The sequence below is a fragment of the Eptatretus burgeri genome, chromosome 10, assembly GCF_056783735.1.
Source record: "Eptatretus burgeri isolate ZD-2024b chromosome 10, Ebu_testis_v1, whole genome shotgun sequence".
NCBI lineage: Eukaryota > Metazoa > Chordata > Myxini > Myxiniformes > Myxinidae > Eptatretus > Eptatretus burgeri.
In genome coordinates this window covers 97,092,903-97,114,192 of record NC_140970.1, presented here as the reverse complement: position 1 = coordinate 97,114,192, position 21,290 = coordinate 97,092,903, and the positions used below count along the sequence as shown (strand labels likewise).

Here is a 21,290-nt window from a genome sequence, read left to right as displayed (position 1 = left end):
TAAAGCTGTGGATAATGGCAAAGTATGTGACACTATATTGTATAAGGATGATGCGGGTACATGGGCCAATAACAGCAGTGGGCCATAATCGTAGCACGGTCAGTTAACAATGGTATTTTTGTTCAGAATGAGCACACGAGGCGAGTTCATGTACTCTCCCGAGTCTGATATTGTAATGGAAAGTGCCAAGTGGAACTCACACACGTATTCTCTTTGTGAATGCCAGATCACAATGAAGTCTTCAAATAATTTTCCGTGTTAATAATTTTATTCGATCAAACTTAATTCTGAGGAGTTATTGACTCGAATCAGGAATGAACCCACGATCGTGTACTTTCTCACAATAAATTATGATGAGTATAATGAACAATCTTACACTTACCTGTTTGCCAGGAACAAGTAACGAGTCTTGGATCGGAGCATCGGCTTGAAGCAGATCGTGAAAACCACAAGCAGGTTACAGAGCGCTGCAGCCATCACGGTGAGCCACAGCGCAAGGACAAACAAGCTTGGTAATGCGTTTTCAATCCTCTCACCATCACAGCTGTGGTGACAAAGCAATAGCCTGTGTTTTTGTTTTTGTTTTTGGATGCCTTGTCGAGGCTCATGTGAGAGCTAACACACAACAAACAACACACAGCAAGGGGGGTATGAGACAAGAGGGGCGGGAGTGGGAAGGACAAAACAATGGGGGAACAGAGACATTTGGAGATCTGTGGAAGTAGAGGGATGGGGTGGGGAACATGGGGAATACAGGATTGACATTACAGGGACTTTCAGGAAGGAAAGCAGGAAATTTGAAGGAGGTGGGCTTGGTTGGATTATCGGGGGTAGAAAAGATCGAGGATTTGGATGGGGGATGATAAGAGGTGGTGGTGAACAGCTGTTTTGGAGGCCTGGAGGGAAGAATGGGATTGAATAGAATGAGGGAGTTTATTCCAAAGGTGGGAAAAAAGAGGAATGAAAGAGTGAAGGTGAGCAGTGCTTTGTGATTTTGGTAGTTTTACCAGAAGGGGGTTGTTGGTGGACTTTGAGCGCCTTGCGGAAATGTGGTGGGGACAAATCGCAGAGAGAGCAGGGGGGGGGGGAGGCTGGAGAGGAGACGGCAGAAGACAGAAAGACCACCGACCAACCTGCGGTGAGAGAGTGAGAGGCCCAAAGACTCAGCCTCATTGCGGGAGATGCCAATGATCCAAAATGCCTTGGTTTCGACAGCGTGAAGCCGAGAAAGGTTGGAGGCAGGAGCACGAGCCCAGAGGGGAGAGCAGTACACCATCAGGCTGTGGACGAAAGCTTTGTAAGTGGTCAGGAGCTCAGGTGGGCCGAGGAAGGGCTTTGCACGACGGAGGATTCCCAGTCAGCAACTGGCTTTGGAGGGGGGGTTTGAAATGTGGCTTTCCCAGGAAAGGTCATGGCAGATAGTGAGACCCAGAAGCTTGAAAGAAAGGACTTCTTCCAGAGGATTGTTGAGAAGTGGATGGGGGGTTTTCCAAACGGTCCTTTCGGAGAGACATCGTGAGAGTGTGAGATTTGTCCGGATTGAAAGAAATGTTCTACGTGTTGGACCAGTTTGTGATTTTATCCAGATCTGCAGTGAGCGAAGAAGCTGCTGCTTGCCATTCTAAGGAAGGAGAGATGGTATGGCAGAGGGTGGAGCCATCAGCACAGAGATATAGAGGATTTTCCAGAGAGTCGGAGAGATCATTGATGAAAACCATAAATAGAACAGGGCCCAGAACGCTACCTTGGGGAATTCCAGCCTGCACAGGAAGAGGGGATGAAAGAACTCCATTTAGGGCCACACGTTGACTGCGACAGGAGAGGAAGTCTGCGAGCCATGAGTAGAGATGGCCTTGGATACCATAGGAAGAGGGTTTGGTGAGTAGGGCAGGGTGTCAGACTGTGTCAAAAGCACGTGATATGTCCAGGGATACGTCTCGGATTTCCTGTCTGGCACTGAGGACCTCCATCCATTGTTGGGAGAGCAGAAGCAACAGATCTAGGGTATAGTGACCTGGTCTGAAACCAAATTGATGATCGGAAATCAACCATTGGAGAAGAGGAAGGATTTAATGTCTGAAGCGATGATGGATTCCATAACCTTGCTGATGATTGGGAGAAGGCTGATTGGTCTGTAGTTGCAGGGATCTGTTTTTGCACCTTTTTATGCAGGGCAGTAATGTTTGCTGATTTCCAAGCAGATGGCAGATGATCTTGAGCAAATGAGAGGGTGAATAGAACAGAGAGAGAGGGTGAGCAAGAGCAGAAGAACAGGCTCTTTGGACACGTGGGCTGATGCTGTTTGGACTGGTTTCAGAATCTGAGTCGAGGTTTGAAAGCAAGCTCTCCACTTTGTCAGGAGAAAAGGACACAGAGTCAAGGGACAGTTGGGTGTGACTGGGTAAGGTGGGTAGAGAAAGTGATGGGTTTTGAACACAAGATTTAGCTGCAAACACCGAGTTTAGGCATTTAGCCTTTTCACGTGCGGTATCAGCAGTGTGGCCATTTGAGGTAAGGGAGGGGATGGAGGGGGAACATACACCAGAAACAGATTTGATTAAACGCCACCAGGATTTTGAGGAGGGAGAGAGGTTTGAAAGTTCTGACTTGAAATGAGAAAGATGTTGTTTTCTGGCTCTCCTGAGGGTAGATACACACTTGTTCCGAGCTTTGTGGAAAGAACTGAGATTACCCTCAGTTGGGTTTGCTTTCCATGAGGCAAAGGCAAGTTGTTTCAAGACAACTGCCTCGCCACAAGCTTCAGTAAACCAAGGGCGGGAGGAAGGGTAGGATAACTGAAGACAAGAGGGGATAAATTTGTGCATGAGGGAGAGCAAGTTTCTTTGAAAGAATTCCCAGGATGAGTTGATGTTGGAGAAAGTAGTGATAGGAGACCAGTCTATAAGTTTGATGGCTGCTTGGAGACCCTGCCAGTCGGCTTGAGTGAAATGCCAGACTCGACGGTGGTGAGGTGGTTCTCTGATAATACCCAGAGAGATGTCCACTTTGACAAGGACGTGGTCAGAAGAACCAATTGGAGCGGGGGAAGAGCAGCAAATATTGTCAGGGAAATTTGTCAAAATCAGATCCCGAAGAGATGGAGTACCATTGGTTGAGATCCGGGTTGGGAAGTTGACCGATTGATTTAGTCCCAATGAGTCGCAGAAAGCTTTTGCTGAAGTGCCATGACAGGTGAAAGAGGTACCCACACCCAGTCCGGATCGGGAAGTTCACCCAGGTACCCACACAGGTGAAAGAGGCCCTGAAGGAGACCTGCCAATGCTCCTAACCCAGAACCGGAAGTCAACCATTTTTGTTGCATGTTCTACAATAAACATGGAGATATAATCTGAATAAGAAAAATAGGGTATAGCCTAAAGTAAATGGACCGCACACTCACCAATGACCTAAAATCAATAGAGTAGTAATTCACACAATGGCAGTTTCGTTGAAACTTTCAAGACTCATGCCAACTGTTTTCCACTTGATCAGGCAGCTGACACATCAGGTTAGGTCAGGTGTAGGAGCATGCTCCAGAGCAGCGCGTTGCTGCATCCACTTTTCACCGGTACTCCAGGGGCCTCCGTCTGGCCATCCCCCAGGCAGATGCCAGGCCCATCCCCATCTCCTTGAGATGCCGGTCAACCTGCTGATCAACCACGAGGCATGTATTCAGCCCAATGGCCTCCTCCACTCATGAGGCTCTCTCGCTGAGAGAATATGGTGAGCAGGAACAGTTTCAGAAAAATGAGCCACATGTCCATACAGCTGCAGCTGATGTTCACGGAATATACAGGTAACAAATATCCTTTGAGTCTCTCTCAGCAACTGCTCATTGGACACAAAGTCCAACCAATGATAGCTAACAATTTTCCGAAGAGACCTGGTACCAAAGGAATTAAGTCTCCATCTCAGATGCCTGGTCAGAGTCCAAGTCTCACATCCGTAGCGCAAGACTGGAAGCATGAAGGACCTGAAGACTTGAACTTTCGTCCTCCTGCACAGGTACCGGCAGCGCCACACCCCATGATCCAGTGAATCCATGTGTCCCCAGGCCTGACCCAGATGTCTACTGACCTCTGGCTCACAGCCAGCAGAGACATGAATATCACTGCCAAGGTAAGTGAATCTCTCAGTGACCTCAACATCCTCACCACAAATGGGTACAGACTATATTGCAGCATCCAATAAGTCATTGAAAGCCTGGATATTCGTTTTGATCCAGGAAACCCATAATCCCAGTGGCTCCAACTCCTCATTCAGCACCTCGATGGCCCCCAAAAGGATACCCTGGGTCTCCGCAGAGATGATTGCATCATCGGCGAAATCAAGGTCAGAGATCTTGACATTCCCAAGGGATGCACCGCAGCTTGATCTCTCCGACATACTCCCCATAATACAGTTCTTACGAGCAATGAAAAGTGTGTTGGCCAGTGCACACCCTGAAGAACTCCAGTAACAACTGGAAATAAGTCAGAGATGGTACCACCACATCTCACAGCACTCTCAGTACTAGAGTACGGTTCAGACATCAGATTGATCAGTTTTGTTGGCACTCCACGAAGACCAAAAACCCTCCAGAGGGCATCCCTATTCACTGAATCGAACGCTTTACAGAGATCAACAGAGGCTGCAATCAGCCTCTGCCAAAACTCTCGTCTGCGTTCCGTGAGGATCCAAAGAGCAAGGATACGGTCAAGTGTGGACCTCTTTGGTGCAAAGCCTGACTGCGCTGGACGCTGGTGCTCACGAAGATGGTGGAAAACCCTATCAAGAATTATCCGAGCAAAGACCTTGCCCGACACTGAGAACAGTGTCACCCCTTGGTAGTTATTGCAGTCCTGTCGATCAACTGTCCCCTTCCAGAGAGGGACAAGCAGGCTCCTCTTCCAGTCAGTTGAGATAATGTCTGTGTTCCCGGCAGAGCACAGAACTGCTTGCAATGACATGAGTACAGCATTTCCACCAGCCTTGAGAAGTTCAGCATGGATGCCACAGATCCCAGTAGCTTTACCCCATTTCAACCGGTTCACCGCAGCCTGTGTTTCCACAAACGAAGGTGGATCACATTCAGTGGCGTATCTAAGGTATGGCAGGTATGGCACATGCCCTGGGTGCCACTTTCAAGGGGGTGGGGGGGGCACCACTGAACAGGACTCAGTCTCTGTCAATAATGGAATATTGAAGTTGAAAGACGTCAGAGATGAAAGAAATGAATGGCTGATGAGAACTCAAGAGACGCCTGGTTAACAGCTCAGGAGGAAATGGAAAGAGTCATGAAGGGAACACTCGACCATCTTCACAGAGAAATGGACAAAAGGTTCGCTCGTTTGCACAACACTGACGCCAAGTTTGGGCTCCTTTCGATGTCGAGGGGCTGTGTTACGGCGCCGACAGTAATGACCTAAAGAAGAAGTGTGAAAATTTGGACGAATTGTACAGCTCTGATGTTGATGGACAGCAGCTATCTGAAGAAATTTTGGATTACAGAATGTTGCGATCAAGTCGGGCCAACATGAAAATATCAAGACCCGAAGAGTTTCTCGAATTTATTGTTCAGTATGGAAATGAGAGCATCTTCCCCAATCTCCGCATTGCCATTCAGATAATGCTAACCATCGCAGTTTCCATCGCCAGCTGTGAGAGATCATTCAGCAAGTTTAAACTAATACTTTCATATTTGAGAGCCTTGATGGGTCAAGGCAGACTGTGATCTTGCTCTGCTGAGTGTAGAAAGAGAAGGAACTGAAAAACTGACTTTGAGCACATCATTGACCAATTTGCATCAATGAAAGCAAGGAAGGTGCAGTTGTAATTTTCATGTAGTGCCATCATTTGTTAATTGAAAGATTAACGAGCTTGGGTTGTATTTTTGAGCTGATATTATGGTAAAGTTATCTAAAAGATGGGTGTCAGATGTTTGGACAGGGCGCAATTTCATTGCTTGCCATGGGCGCTATTTTCCGTAGATATGCCTCTGATCACGCTTGCTTCGAGGGACAGCAATACGGATAGTCACACCCATGACATCCAACAAGACAGCTGGTGGATCAGCTTCAGACAGATGATCAAAGTAACCGTCCCAGCGGGCCTTCACTTTGGACTCCTCTGTCAAGAGCCCACCACCCTCCGCTCTAACTGCAGTACACTGAGGGACAGGCTTGGAGGAACGTAGTGCGTGAATTGCCCTGAAAGCAAGAGGAGAATCACTTGACCACAGGTGATGCTCTACCCCCTCACAGATTCCTCGAACATAGGCCTCCTTGTCCACCCTCAGCACACATAACATTTTAAGCCTTAGCTCCCTGAACAGCTCAGCTCTGCAATTAAGCCTGACCCTGCGACTCTGGTCAATGGTATCCAGTGTCCCTTGAGAGACAAAATTCTTCTTTGCCTTTCGGTGTGTTCCAAAACATCCACCGGAAACATCAAGAGTGGTGGTTTTGAAAGCACTCCACAACTCTTCAGGATTCCACAAAGCACCCAGACCCCCCAAATCCCCACTCAGCATGTTTGCAAACTCCTCAGCTACCCTGTCATCCTTGAGCTCAAGCCAACATCCAGCCTAAGCTGGGATGGTACTATTCTCCTGGATTTAAGCTCCAACTTCATAGTTGCTACAACAAGCCTGTGGTCGGTATTGAGGAACTGGGCATTCCAGTTGACCTTGCAGTTCTGGACCATCCTCCAGTGAACATCAACGAGGACATGGTCAATCTCCTTTGCCACACCACCAGCGTTGGAATACCAAGTCCAGCGATGAGCTTGTGGGTGCTGAAACCATGAACCAGCCACCCTAAGTCCATGACTTCTTGCAAAGTCAAGGAACTTAGTGCTATTCTGGTTCACAGTTCCAGACCTATGGGGACTAACAGATGTCTCATAACCATCCGTATCAGTTCTCGTCGATGCATTAAATCCCCCAAGACGAGATCACGGTGAGATTAAATCCCCACGGTGAGATCACTCCCCTCAGTTAGAGCAAATACAGAGACCAGGGAAAGGACACCCAAGGAGTGACAAATCCTTCGTCTCATTCGCTCGTTGACCGGTGTTACCTCAATTATCATTGGAGTCAGCTTATTGGACACAGCTACAGATTCCTCTGTATGGTATGTATGGGATTCCTACAACAATGGTATGTATGGGATTCTTTCATAGGTATCATGTATCCCTCTGTATGGGATTCCTACAGCAGCTCCTTGGGTATGGTAACCATCAAAGCGACCAGACTAATAGTAGGTGAAACCACCCATCATGATCTCGCCACTACCTGATCTCTGAACCTCAGAGAGTGCTACAATACTGATGCTCAATGCTTGAGCTCAGATGATAAGAGACAGGTGATCATCCTCTCTTGGGGATAGGGCATTCCAGGCACCCACCCGAAGGGACCACCTCAAGTTAACCTAAGGAGACCACTGTCGAGTGGACGACACCTCATCGCCACTCCGCCACACACCACCGCAATCTGACCCTAAAACAAATCGTTTTCCTCCTATCATCAAGGAATGGGGGTCCCAAAAGCTTTGCCCCAATCCTGTCATCCGGTGAGCTGCCCTGTGGAGGGCAGCAGCACAGGAGGTACTCCCACGGAGTGGGTTTTCAGATGTCCTTACATTTGTGGGTTTTGCAGAATGAAGTGTTTTACAGTGGGAGGAGTGCAAATCCTGCCACCAACCTCCTTAAAAAATAAGTAACCCAACTGCAGGAGGACGTCCGCAGACACAGTTGGGCTCGAGAAATGGATGGCCGTTGGCTCAGAAGGAACTCCTCCGCCCTTTGACAGGTTTTCTTTTCAATCCTGCTGGGTGTCCATATCTAAACGTCTTCCTCATCAGAGAACCCAGTGGGCAAGACGGTTTCGTCGCCGACAAACCGACCATGAAACAAGTTAGTGCAGGTTTACATGGTATCTGCAGCAAGTCACAGATCTAATCTGCCTTGACCTGACAATGACATGGTAACAAACTCGAAAGTCTCTCAGTTGGTATAAGTGAGTGTATACTGACAATAAGGATACCTATGAAAGAAAAAAACGATCCCACTTTGGTGTCTGCTTACACTTTTATCATGACAAATTCTGACCAAGTCAAGGCTGCTTAACAGAGCGATTTGGAAAACGTAATCTTCCAAATTTCAAAAAAGGCAAGATTATTATTTTCAGTGTTGCCAGTGTTGGAGTGTTGGAGTTGATTACCAAACTTGGCGCGTATTATTAGCAAACACAGGGCAGGCAAACGTAATAACAACAGCCTTCTACTTATTCAAAAAAATGAGCTGAACACCATCTCGAAATAACGAATGCTGTTTTGTGGCAAGCAAATAAATACAAAACGACTTGGAGACGCTCCCAATCAAATCATTAACCCTCAATGGATTATATGATAATATTCTTGAACACAACAAGACTTTTAAAAAGTTCTAATTACCAGAGTAATTCATGGTGCTGAGTGGTGGATGAATCATCGTCACGTGATCCAAATTGAACATTTTGAACAAAAAGATCAAAATCAAAAAACCGGAGATTCCTTCAACTGGAATTAATCTGTCAAATTATGGAACCTAAATTCCAATATGACAGTCCAATAGCCTCTGATGATATTGAAAAATGAATGGAAGAATTTCAAAGAAACGATGAATAAACGTGCTCTTGAAGTCATTGGTCCCACACTTCGCAAACAAAGATGGTTTGATGAAAATGATAAGGAAATAACACTGCTACAAAAAGAAAGCACAAACTCCACCTTGACTGGATGAATAACAAGAATGACTTCATTTACAAGGCTGCGTACTTTAGCATAAGAAGAGCAGTCCTGCATAAACTCAGAGGTTGGAAAACAGAGCAACGGACTTGCAAACTTGTGCAAATCAGCACGTGAGAAAGTTTTTCTACGAAGCTTTTAAAGCTGTACATTGTCCTCAAGCAAGAGGTTCATTGTCTGTCATGTCTTTTAATGAAATCCTCATGACAGAAAAAATCGAAGATGCTTCTTCGATGGTCTGAACACTGAAAACAACTGAATCGGAAATCAAATTTGATATGGAAACCATTAATCAAATGCCACAATTTGTCATGCAAGGGAACTTGGCTGAAGGGCCGAGTCTGAATGAAACTCGCATTGCGAGAAAACAACTCTCAAATGGCAAAGCACCTGGCTTGGATATGATTCTATCTCAAATCTACAACTATGGTGGCACAGCACTCTGTTTACGCTGCGCAGAATTTTAATTAATGTGGCATCACAAGACCATTCTGCAAGATTTTAAAGACACGTCTGTTGTCCATAAATACACAACAGGTGATCGCTCTGTTGTCGACAATCATTGAGGGTTCTCGCCATTCGTCATGACTGGCAAAACATTATCAAGAATCATCCTCAACCGATATGCAAAGCACATTGCAGAAAAGGTCCTGCCTGAAAGTCTATGTAGTTTCGGAGAGGAAGAGCAACGACAGACATCATTTTTGCAGGGGATTAACTCCAGTCTCCAAGAAAAGTCACGAGAGCAGAAACTTGATCTACTATTCAGATTTATTGGCTCGACGAAGACATTTGCCTCAGTAAACAGGAGGTCTTTATAAAATACTGGGAAAAGCAGGACGCCATCAAAAATTTATGAGAACTACTATCGGTACTCCCACTCACCAGGCAGGAGTACCCGTCTCCGCACACCTTCAGTTGACAATTAAAATTGGTGGTTGATATTTCCACAAAGTTATACTTTGTTTTGGAACACAATGTACACTTGAAAAAAAATAGGATAACCTGGAACCACATGTGGCCTTGCTGGACCATACTGTCGTGTTTTTGTTCTATAAAATGCAACAAAAGTGTCATTTTCCACAAAGTGATGTTTTCTGGGATGCAATGTACACCTGATTTTTTTTTTTTTGTATACCTTGGTCGAGGCTCGTATGAGAGCGAACACACAACTCACAGCAAGGAGGCATGAGACAAGAGGGGCGGGAGTGGAAGGGACAAAACAGTGGGGAACAGACACATTAGGTGAACTGTGGAAGGGAGAGGGATGGGGATGGGACGGGGAACATGGCGAAGAGAAGATGGACATTTCAGGGACTTTCAGGAAGGAAAGCAGGGGAATTGAAGGAAGTGGGCTTGGGTGGATTATTGGGGGTAGAAAAGATCGGGGATTTGGATGGGGGAAGATAAGAGGTGGTGGTGAACAGCTGTTTTGAAAGCCTGGAGGGAAGAATGGGAAAGAATAGAGTGAGGAAGTTTATTCCAAAGGCGGGAAAAAAGAGGAATGAAAGAGTGAAGATGAGCAGTGAAGATGAGAGTGAAGATGGCGCTACATGATATTTATTTTTGGGACATACTCTAACCATATTTGGCCTTGCTGGACAACACTATCTAGTTTTTGTGATGTAAAACATCAAGTGATTAATTTTGAAGTTTTTGTCATATATATATATATGTACAAAACATGGACATACATCATACATAGCCATATACACAGTTGATAAGCATGCACAGAGGAAAGTGAGACAACAAATGAGAACTGCAGGCTCATCTGTGGATTACATTTTTCCAGATTCAAATCGCAGATACATTGCCAAAATCGGATTTATAACTCACCAAAGAACACCAGGTCATGAGTAAGTTTTAAAAAGTGCAGAGCAGATCATCAATGATGCGATTTGACGTTTATTTGCTCAAGGTTTGGCAAAATAAAAACACTTTCATCAACCTTGCGCGTCGGCACATGACCGGAAATGAGTGGTCACATCAGGAATAAAAGTGTACACCTGCTGAGACGTGGGGTCGTTTGGCCTGAGGAAGCTCTCTGCGAAGCGGGTAAAACATCATCTGAGACCTGGTTTGTTATAGCTTATTACTGAAACTTAAAGCACCCGCTCCCTATGGGAATGGCCAGGAGGGTTATGTGATTATTATCTATGTTCAAACGTGCATAACAAAATACTTCTTTCTGCGTAATTCAAAACACCTCACTGCACGAGAAAATGTGAGAACAGGAATACTGCACAGTAAATGGTGGGGACTTGGAAAACCCTCTCCCGACCTGGAGTGGCGCTACACGATATACATTTACATAGAAAATTTACATCCCCCCACCCTCCCCAAGACCACCTGCAAAGATAAAAACACCCCTTTCCACGAATTGGGGTCGTGCTGATCCTATGCAGCAAGTCTGGATTCAATCGGCCCACAACTGTCGGAGGAGTAACGCGACAAAAACACACACAAACATCGGTCCGTAAATAATAGTAAGCATTCGCAAAGTAGATCTCGTTACTTTTTTGGTTGGAAGCAATTTTGTTCTTTTTAAAAGTTTATCATCCCAACTAACCCAATCTTGTGCTATCTTTCCATTTTTTTTATATATATATATATATATATATATATATATATATATATATATATATATATATATATATATATATATATATATATATATATATATATATATATATATATATCAAAACTTAAGCCTGGTGTTGGCGCAGTGGTGAGGGCAGCGGCTTGGGATCCAAAAGGTCCTGAGTTCAAGCCCCGTTGGGCCACTGAATTAATACACTAGGGGGTTAACTCAGCCTGTCATCCTTCCGAGGTCGGCGAAATGAGTACCAGTATACTGGGCCGGTGAATACCCCGGTTAAAATAGGTGTACCATATCCCTGTGTCGTAAGAGGCGACCAGGGTTGCGTCAGGAAGGGCATCCGGCGTAAAACATGTGCCAAATCACTATGCGGATCATACGGATGATCCGCTGTGGCGACCCCTAACGGGAGCAGCCGAAAGAAGAAGAAGAAGATATATATATATATATATATATATATATATATATATATATATATATATATATATATATATATATATATATATATATATATATATATATATCAAAACTTGAGGAGTGTGATGAGCACTCCGCTGATCCCCATTGAACACAGTCCACACCAAAGCATCGCTTCCAACACAGAGGCTTCGGCCCGGTGACTCTGTCAAACAGACAAAGATTTTTGGTCGTCATCAGTTAAACATCAAATGGAACCACCAATCCAGATTTCAGGCTTACTTGCCCTCATCAGGATTGTATACTAATAAATATCTAACCAATGATGACCACATTCATCGTTTATACATCAGACGCACCTGAGTGTGATGGTAAGCATCGCCACGAATTATGTCTCACACGGTAAAACCGCATAATTCACGCAGAACAACCATCCGTCTGCCACCCAGACAATTGTTCCTGCCAAATAACAGTTAGGAGGTGCACAACAGCACATATACTGTATCTATGTACACTGAATCATCATTTCGGGATTGTAATTCTCTTATTTCGTATGAGACACAAGACTGCGGACTGAGGATGTGGCTGTACCACCGATGCAATGTCCCTCTGTAGGTTATTTGGAATTCGGCCAGGGTGCCTGCGATAGCTCACGTACTCTTCGGAATAGCTCGCCTACTCTTCACAAAGGACACCGTGGGATCTTTAACGTCCACCAACTAATGCCAGCAGACGGGACGCCTGCTAAACATGCATCCGAGGGAGGGCACACACATTGGTGAATCACCTTGCCTGTGAAACACCGGGAGGGAATTTTATAGCTGGGTCGGCATTCAAACCAAGGCTAGACAGCTTAGAGGCAATTGCACCTACCTCTAGGCCATCTTGCCAAGAGGTTAGTTACTGGAGAGAATCGTGTCAGGAACAAAACAGAGAGAACTGGGTCACACTGAGCATGTGTTGTGTATTCATCAACATGATAAATCATTGTGATTATATGTTTAATATCTCGGATAATTATGTTTGTTAAAAGGAAAAACGAGGTTTTAATTATAATTTCCCAATTTTGCTGCAGGTGATCCCAAAGAAAAGTTCACAAAGTGAACACATGAATACTGTACTTACACGAACCACAGCTCCTGAACTTGGGAGCAGTTCAAACAACTGCTTGTGTTTTCGTTCATCCTTTATTCCTCTATTCAGACAGGTCGTTACTTCCCTGAAACAGGAGCGATGGTGTAAGTAGGCTGAGAGTGGATCAGCAGTTTTGGGGAGAATTAATAATATTTTAAAGGTGTTGAAGTTTAATACAATTTTAATCACGGAGGGAATGAGCAGACGATATCATCTTCACCGTTAAACAACAAGTTTAAAGTTCGCATCAAAATCCTCGATTTTCCGCGATTGAACACATTTCAATATATAAAAAAAACTACATTCACCACTACAATTACATGAGCACAAACACATTTTATAAATCGAAGACAGCAATGAGTAAACTAAATTGTGTGACTTTATAAACGAAATACCTTTGTACAAAGTTACGAAAGCTGATCTGCAAGTTCATGGATGAAATAAGTGAAATATAAAATGAGATCAATGGTTCGATAAAACATAAGTCGGGAGAAAAAGTGAAAGAAAACATTATTTAAAAAAAAAAATACTGCAAGGGCACTCGGTGGAGCGCATACCTCCGCCCGGATCTGGATCTTCACCAAAATCTAATCAATTCATCCTTGTCATTCACCAGTGTCCACCAAGTTTCGTCCGAATCTGTCCATAACTTCTTCGATATCGTGCTATATGGATATCGTTTTTGGTCCCATCGCTCAATGGTGAAAAATCACTTAAAGAATTCCAGTATCTGGATCCGAATCTGGATATTCTCCAGAATCTAGTAAGTTTGTCCTTGTCACACAAGGACGAATTTATTTGATTCTGGTGAAGTAAAGCCCAAGTAAACATCAGGCTATTAATTTATTGATCATCCTTCATCCCTCTTACCCTGTAATGCAGTATCCCAACATTTTACAAGACCATTGCACGATCTGAAATATCTTCTATTGCATCTTAACAAAAGTAGAACAGCATAACGATACCTTTCAGCCAATCGAGAAACGCTTGTATCTCAACGTGGAACGGTGATGATATTTATTATTACTCCCTAATTTATAGAGGCTGTTCATCTCCCATGAGCATCCATGCTCAGCTAATTACTGAAAGCCTCAATATTGCTTCCTCTCACAGGTGGTGCTGAGGTTAAATGAAACAATTCGGTGAAATAAATTCCCAAAGGAGATGCCATGAAAATTCAAACTCAGAAATGTTCATCTTGAGTTTCCCCCCCAACCCCAAGAGCTTTGAAAGTGCATTACCAACGAGACAAGACCCAATATTATGTTTTGCAAAGCAGTTCCAGCAGATAACTAAAAAAATATTGGGGCAATACCCCTGGGCGCTCACCTGGTAGCAGCTCGATATGATTAGCAGGGAACCACTGGTGGGCATGCATTATCCACAAAATATGTAACAGAGAAGAAAGTAAATCCAGATGGATTTTTTTTTAACACCATGAACAAACTTTGGTGCATCATGGATGATGAAGGTTGTGGTCAAGTTTCATCAACATTGTGTGTGTGGTTTCAGAGAGGAAAGCAAATATACATTTTGTGGGAGAACCCCCCCTCTTAAACCCCCTCCAACTCCGATATTTCTCATGTCATGAACAAATTTTGGTACATCACGGGTGATGAAGGTTATGGTAAAGTTTCATCAAGAAGAAAGCAAATATACATTTTGGGGAAGAACCCCCCCCCCTCTTAAACCCCTTTCAACCCCGATATTTCTCATGTCATGAACAAATTTTGGTACATCACGAGTGATGAAGGTTATGGTAAAGTTTCATCAGAATTGCATGTGTAGTTTCAGAGGAGAAGTTGCAAGTATTTGTGGATGGATGGACCGATGGACGGACCACACGCCATCCCATAAGCTCCCCGGAACTACATTCCAGGTGAGCTAAAAATCAAGGAAACTGGCAAGGGCAAGAATAAACACTCCAATGAATGAGTATAAATGAATCTGACAAGCCGAGACTGCAGGAATCTCTCGTCAAACACAAATCTTAGTTTAAAATGCCAAATACCATTTCATGGGATTATAGTATTCATTGGAGGTATCCCACAGACATTGCTGTGAACTTTCACTTTGGAAATTTATTTTGCAACTTAAGCAAACGAGAGAGTTGATGGAACACCTTACCCCACTCATTCTTGAGCAACAAGGACATTGGGCGGGATGTGCAAGCAGTAAATTTGATTGGTCAAGATGATGTAAAATGGTATAATATTTTGCACAAGTATTAGTGAACGGAAGGGTTTTGAAAGTGCCAAAAGGGCGATTTGTGTTGTCCAGTGTTCACGTATATTATTGAATTGAAATAAAATAAAAATTTTAAAGGTTGTAGAAAAAAAGATTTGGAAGTTTGCCGCCATTGATGCACCGTCCTGCACACCACCCTATCGAACACGTTACATAACTTATTCATGCCTGTTGTTTGTGTCCTTTATAACATCCTGAAAAACAATACGTTTTCTGTTTGAAATTATTTTCAATTTTGGTTCAGTACTCGGCAGGCAGACAGGGGAAAATAATTACCTCACTCCTCCCTGCACATTTGCGATTGGGAAGAATTCAAACCCAAAGTTTGCAAAACTACAGATTCGTTTTCCGAATCATGTTCAAAATATAACATTCAATTGAAATTAAGTTGTTCCTCGATCACAAACTGATGTTTGTAGACAGACAGAAGTGAACCAATTGTTAAATCTCACTTTTTGGCTTCGCATGTGTGGGGTAATTAAAGTACTATCTCCCCCCCCCCCCCACCATTATGCACTCTCCACAATATCATCCCTTCCTCTCTTTACCTTCATAAAAATGATTTTTTTTTCAGTTTTTGACATTTCTAATTAGTTCTGTGACTAGTTTTTAGGACACATGTGCAACTCAAAAAGGTATATTGAAAGGTGTGTGAATGATATTATTGTTACGGCTGTAGAAATTCGTAATACACCATAAAGGGTCCTCAGGTGAGATATATCGGTAAGTTCATGTGTAGTTAGCCCAAACCCATTGTATAGAGGGAATATGTGTGATTCATCCGGGCTGCGACGCTTTGAGTGAGCCATTTTTCTTTCTCGATTGTTATTTTGGACCATTAAGCCACCAACAACTCAAACACCACCACCCTTGTCTCTTTACCTCCACAACTCCATCCCCCAAACATCGCTTCACCGCCATTCCCAAACGACGCCTGCCAACCACCAAACCACCACAGCAAACCCCCCACCACGTGCGCCTTTCTCCTTCCACAACCATCGACCACACCACCAGTCAACACCAAACATCGTGCTGTTCAGGGCCCGTTTGGTAATTGATGCCGAACGCGTCGAGCCACGGGTACGAATGCGTTCCTCTCAGGGAGAAATTCGGATCAGGAAGACTTCACGCCCCCTTTTTCTCCATCCAATGGGCGAGCGTCGGGCAGTATGGCCCCGCCTCCAAGCGCGATGGATGTGAATTCCTCTCAGGAAGGAATTCGGATCAAAAGAGGCTCACGCCCCTTTTTGCCACGCCAATGGCTGAACAGAGGGTGGCGTGGCCCCGCCTCCAATCGCATTTTGATCCGAATATTTGCATATAGGCTCCTCCTCCGGTCTATAAAGACGCGAGCACAAGGCGACTCGCGTGGCTGGTCGAGTGAAGACAGGAGTTCGGGTCGAGTGAAGACAGGAGTTCGGGTCGAGTGAAGACGGGAGTTCGGGTCGAGTGAAGACGGGAGTTCGGGTCGAGTGAAGATGGGGGATGGCTGGTCGAGTGAAGACGGGGCGCTGGTCGAGTGAAGACGGGCGGCGGCTGGTCGAGTGAAGACGGGAGTTCGGGTCGAGTGAAGACGGGCGGCTGGTCGAATGAAGACGGGCGGCTGGTCGAGTGAAGACGGAGGTCGTCATCGAGGTTGTCATGTGGGGGTCGCTCGTCTCGTCGTTGGTGCCGTCTCGTCGTGGGATTCGAGCCAGCCAGCCATTCCCCTCGCTCGACCCTGATCATCGACAATTCTCCTCTCCCCCATCCGCGCTGAGATAGTGCCGGTGGCCCTGTTCCTTCCCCACCCTAACCGTGGTGCCGACAAAACCGTGCTTGCGCGGAGCACGCCGGAGAGGGCTCACCGACCACGCCAGGGGCACGTAGTCGGGGCGCAGCTACGCGGACATTGCGGCTTGCCCGCCATCGCGTCACGAGGACGCGGGTAAGACCTTCTCGGTCTCGTGGACCTGGCCGCTCCTCCAGGGTCCACGTACATTTGGTCCACGGATATGTCTGCCTCCTTGCCTGTGAGGGTGGCTTTCGTTTCCTTTGCTTTTTGAATGAATGATGTGGCGCCGAGTCCCGACAAGTATAATTGTTTAAGTGTTGTAAATAATTATAGTCGGTAGTAGTGCTTTTGCCCTTGTTGCATTTTGTCTTGACTGTTGTGCATTACATTTGTCGATGGTTGTGGAATGTGCATTACTGTATGACTGTGAATACGTGCTTGTCTGTGTGTGTGTGTAATAAAGTGCTTGCTTGTTGAACTGTTTCCCGTTTCGTTGCGTCTTTTTCCCTTATTTGAAATCTCCATCCTGCATCACGTAAGGGATTCGTAGTGGGTTTCAACACCCCGGTAATTAATCGGAACCGTCAAGGCCGTCGATAACTCCGCTCGGTTATCCCTGTAATACGGAACGAACCGCTTAAGCGGTTCGTGTCTGGAGTCGGCCTGTGGCGTGGTCCCATCCCTCGGCAGATTACCCGTGCGAGTACCATAGGTATATCGACTTTCGGCAATTTACCCTATCTCGCGCGGGTGGACTGCAGATTGGGTGGTGGTGGGGTTAAACCCCCACCCGTGACTGGTTTCTGGCAGTATTCCCAGGAGGGTCACGACTGAATTGTCCGTTCCATTGGGCGACGTGTCGCGATTTGAGGTACGTGGCCGATTGCATGCCGGACGGGCCAAAATTCGCAACATTATATTTGCCTATTGGACAGGAACACAAAGCGAGTCTTGCACCGGAGTATCAATCTCAGGAGTTTCATTCATTCTTTGTAATTTGTCTGATCTGTTGTTTGTGAAACCACTGTCCTTCCTCAACGATGGTACTCCAAAGGTTCCACCACAGCATTTCAGGCGATCGTATCATCAGAACTGCACTCGTATTTCAACAATAAATGAGCAGAAGCAAAAAACTGGCAGTAGGAAGGGGCATTCATCGTCCTGTGAGAAGTGATAATGCTCCAAATGCGTCGATCACATTCATCTCTCAAAATCTTCTGAATAATCTTTGTATTGATTGTGAAAAGATCATTGATCTGATCAAGTTAAACCCTTGAAGAAGTCTCATGAGCATTCGTTGCAATCTCGGTGAGGCAGCAATTAATTGGCTTATCAATGATAATCAACAATGGTTTATGATCTGTGAGCACATTAAAACTGTGACGACACAGGTAGGTATGGAAATGTTTGATGCCGAACACGATAGCAAATATCACACATTCAATGCAAGCGTAGCGTTGTTCAGTATCCATTTGGGTTTGGCTTGCATATGCTACTGGCCTTGACTGATTTCCATGTACCTGAAGCAATGCTGCCCTGAGGCCCTGAAGACTGGTATCACATTGGAGGTAGACAGACCCCTCTGACAGATAGTCGTGAAGAAGGGATGGTTCCGACACTTCTTCAGATGATCAAATATAATTTGATGGTGCGGCTCCCATAGGAATTCAGATCCTTTTTGAGAAGGTCTCTGAGAGTGGCAGATTTCACAATGAAACCCTTGATGAAGTGTGACAAATGTCATAAAGCCGATGAAATGTTGAAGTTCAGCCGTGTTCTCAGGTTTTAGAATAGCTCTCAGATATTGAACCTTGTGTTGGTCAGGCCATATTCATTGTCTGCCATAAACATTTCCGAAAACGATGATGTTGGTCTTGTTGATTTGCAGCATTTGTTTGAATTTGGAAACCAAGCCTCCGCACAGTGCTGTTTTCACCAGCTCACTGAGGTTCCGGTCATACTCCTCTTCAGTGGCGCCATAGGTGGCGATGTCTTAAGAGGGCACGACTTAAGATGCTTTAGGTCCAAACAAATACGGATATGCCGTCTTTGTTGGTTGCATACGTGAGAGAGCTGACCCATTCAGTCGGTTCTTGGATATGCCATATTAATCCTTGTCAAACAATGTCATCAAGTTCTGACTGAATTCTGGCCTTCAGAGCAGTGGGGGTTCTATGTGATGAGTCAACATGGGGAGGGATATTTGGGTCCACGACAAGCCTGTGCGTTGTATGAAATTTGCCGATACGGTCATATTGTGGTGGATATACATCCAAGAGGTCCTTTACATTGCTGTAAACCGGTGGTTGATTGCTGCTCATCGAACAATGCAGCGTATCAATGTGTAGATTCTTGCATGATGGGAAGACCAAGAACTGCAGGACCACGGACATCCACAACAAAAAAACGTGCACTGATCCACGATGATCCGTTGTAGCTGCAGGCAACGTCTATGGTACCAAAACACTTGAATTGGGTTCTGTTTCATACAGTTAGGATGCTCTGTGCTGCCTGAAGGGAGCCAGTGCAAGGTTCTTAATTTGAATCCAACATTTCATATCAGGAAACATGCGTCGAAAAATACTAATGGGTAGAGTGTTTCCTTGGGCACTTGTGTCCACCATTCCCTGTCGGAGGACAGCTGTTGGGTGCAGAATTTCTCGGTGCTTCCCGACTGCAGGCATTTCACAGGAGGTTGGCTCGTGGTTGTAGAAACTTATAAGTAAGACAGAACTTGACCTAGCTCACCACACAATCTCCATGCATCCAGAACATTGTGCACCAAGCAAAGAGAAGCCCCAGAATTTGCCGCGCACCGGCACTCTTCCACTTCACCACACCACACGCCAGTGCTTCCGGTTGGATTAACACAAACTAAAAACAGGAAACTAATGTAATACCATTACAATTTAACCAACCTTCAAATTAATATCCCTTACTCTTACTCCTTTAACACAAATCTATGTCTACGATCCACTGCACCCTCACCGCTGCGACTGCTCGCTAGACCCTCACAACTGCCACTGCTCGCTAGACCCTCACCACTGCCACTGCTCATGACATCCCACCACTGCTTGTCAACATTTCCTCCAGCAAAGACTTCCCTCTGTGCACACGAGCCCAATATCGCCCACATAAAACATTAATCACATCGTTTATCCCTTCTGTTTTCTTAGTTGCTTGATTAACTCTCCCCGATATCAACTCATTTCTCTTCTAGTCTTGGGGGATTTCATTGCATTGACTGGAACTGGTAGGGATGGTTATGAGATGTGTGTTGGTCCTCATGGGTCTAGAACTGTGAACCAGAACAGCACTAAGTTCCTTGACTTTGCTAGAAGTCGTGGACTAAGGGTGGCTGGTTCATGGGTTCAGAACCCACAAGTTCATCGCTGGACTTGGTATTCCAACGCTGGCAGTGTGGCAAAGGAGATTGACCAAGTGCTCATTGGTAGTCGTTGGAGGATGATCCAGAACTGCAGGGTCTACCGGAGTGCTCAGTTCCTCAAAACTGACCACAGGATTATTGTAGCAACTCCTAAGTTGCAGATTCAATTCGGAAGAACGGTACCATCCCAGCCTAGGCTGGATGTTGGCAAGGTGAAGGATGAGAGGGTAGCTGAGTGGAGATTTGGGGGATCTGGGTGCTTTGGGAGATCCTGAAGAGTTGTGGAGCGCCTTCAAGACCACCGTCCTTGATGTTGCCGGTGGATGTCTTGGAACTCACCGCAGGGCAAAGAAGGATTTTGTTTCTCAAGGGACACTGGATACCATTGACCAGAGTCGCAGGGCCAGGTTGAATAGCAGAGCTGAGCTGTTCAGGGAGCTGAGGCGTAAAACTGTACGTGCAATAAGGGTGGATAAGGAGGCCTATGTGTGAGGAATCTGTGAGGAGGTAGAGCATCGCCTGTGGCCAAGTGATTCTCGTCCTGCTTACAGGGGAATTCGCGCATTGTGTTCCTCCAAGCCCATCCCTTGGTGTACTGCAGTTCAAGCGGAGGGTGGTGGGCTCTTGACAGAGGAGTCCAAAGTGAAGGCCCGCTGGGTCAGATACTTTGAGCAACTGTACCAGGCTGATCCACCAGCGTTCGAGTTGGACGTCAGGGGTGTTACAATCCCTATTGCTGACCCTATAATCAACTGTGGTCCACCTTCGTTTGTGGAAACACAGGCTGCAGTGAACCGGTTGAAATGGAGTAAAGCTACCCGGAACTGTGGCATCCATGCTGAACTTCTCAAGGCTGGCGGAAATGTTGTGCTCTTGTCATTGCATGCAGTTCTGTGCTCTGCCTGGAACACAGGCATCATCCCAACTGACGGGAAGAGGGGCCTTGTTGTTCCTCTCTGGAAAGGG

The 21,290-nt window shown here is 45.5% G+C and overlaps 1 protein-coding gene across 2 annotated transcripts in view; it reads right to left on the bottom strand.

Moving 5' to 3' along the window:
• Positions 1-13,002, bottom strand: part of LOC147019206 (odorant receptor 131-2-like) — a 46,771-nt gene extending 33,769 nt beyond the window's left edge. Inside the window, exon 1 of one of the 2 annotated variants that reach the window (XM_085900058.1) lies at positions 12,907-13,002. In XM_085900058.1, the coding sequence (XP_085756184.1) occupies positions 12,907-12,965 (59 nt within the window). In that variant the 5' untranslated portion in view covers positions 12,966-13,002. Of the gene's footprint in view, positions 1-382; positions 528-12,906 lie in introns of those variants that run through there. The other variant, XM_085900059.1, reaches the window with a different exon arrangement.
• Between the last annotated feature and the right edge of the window lie 8,288 nt (positions 13,003-21,290).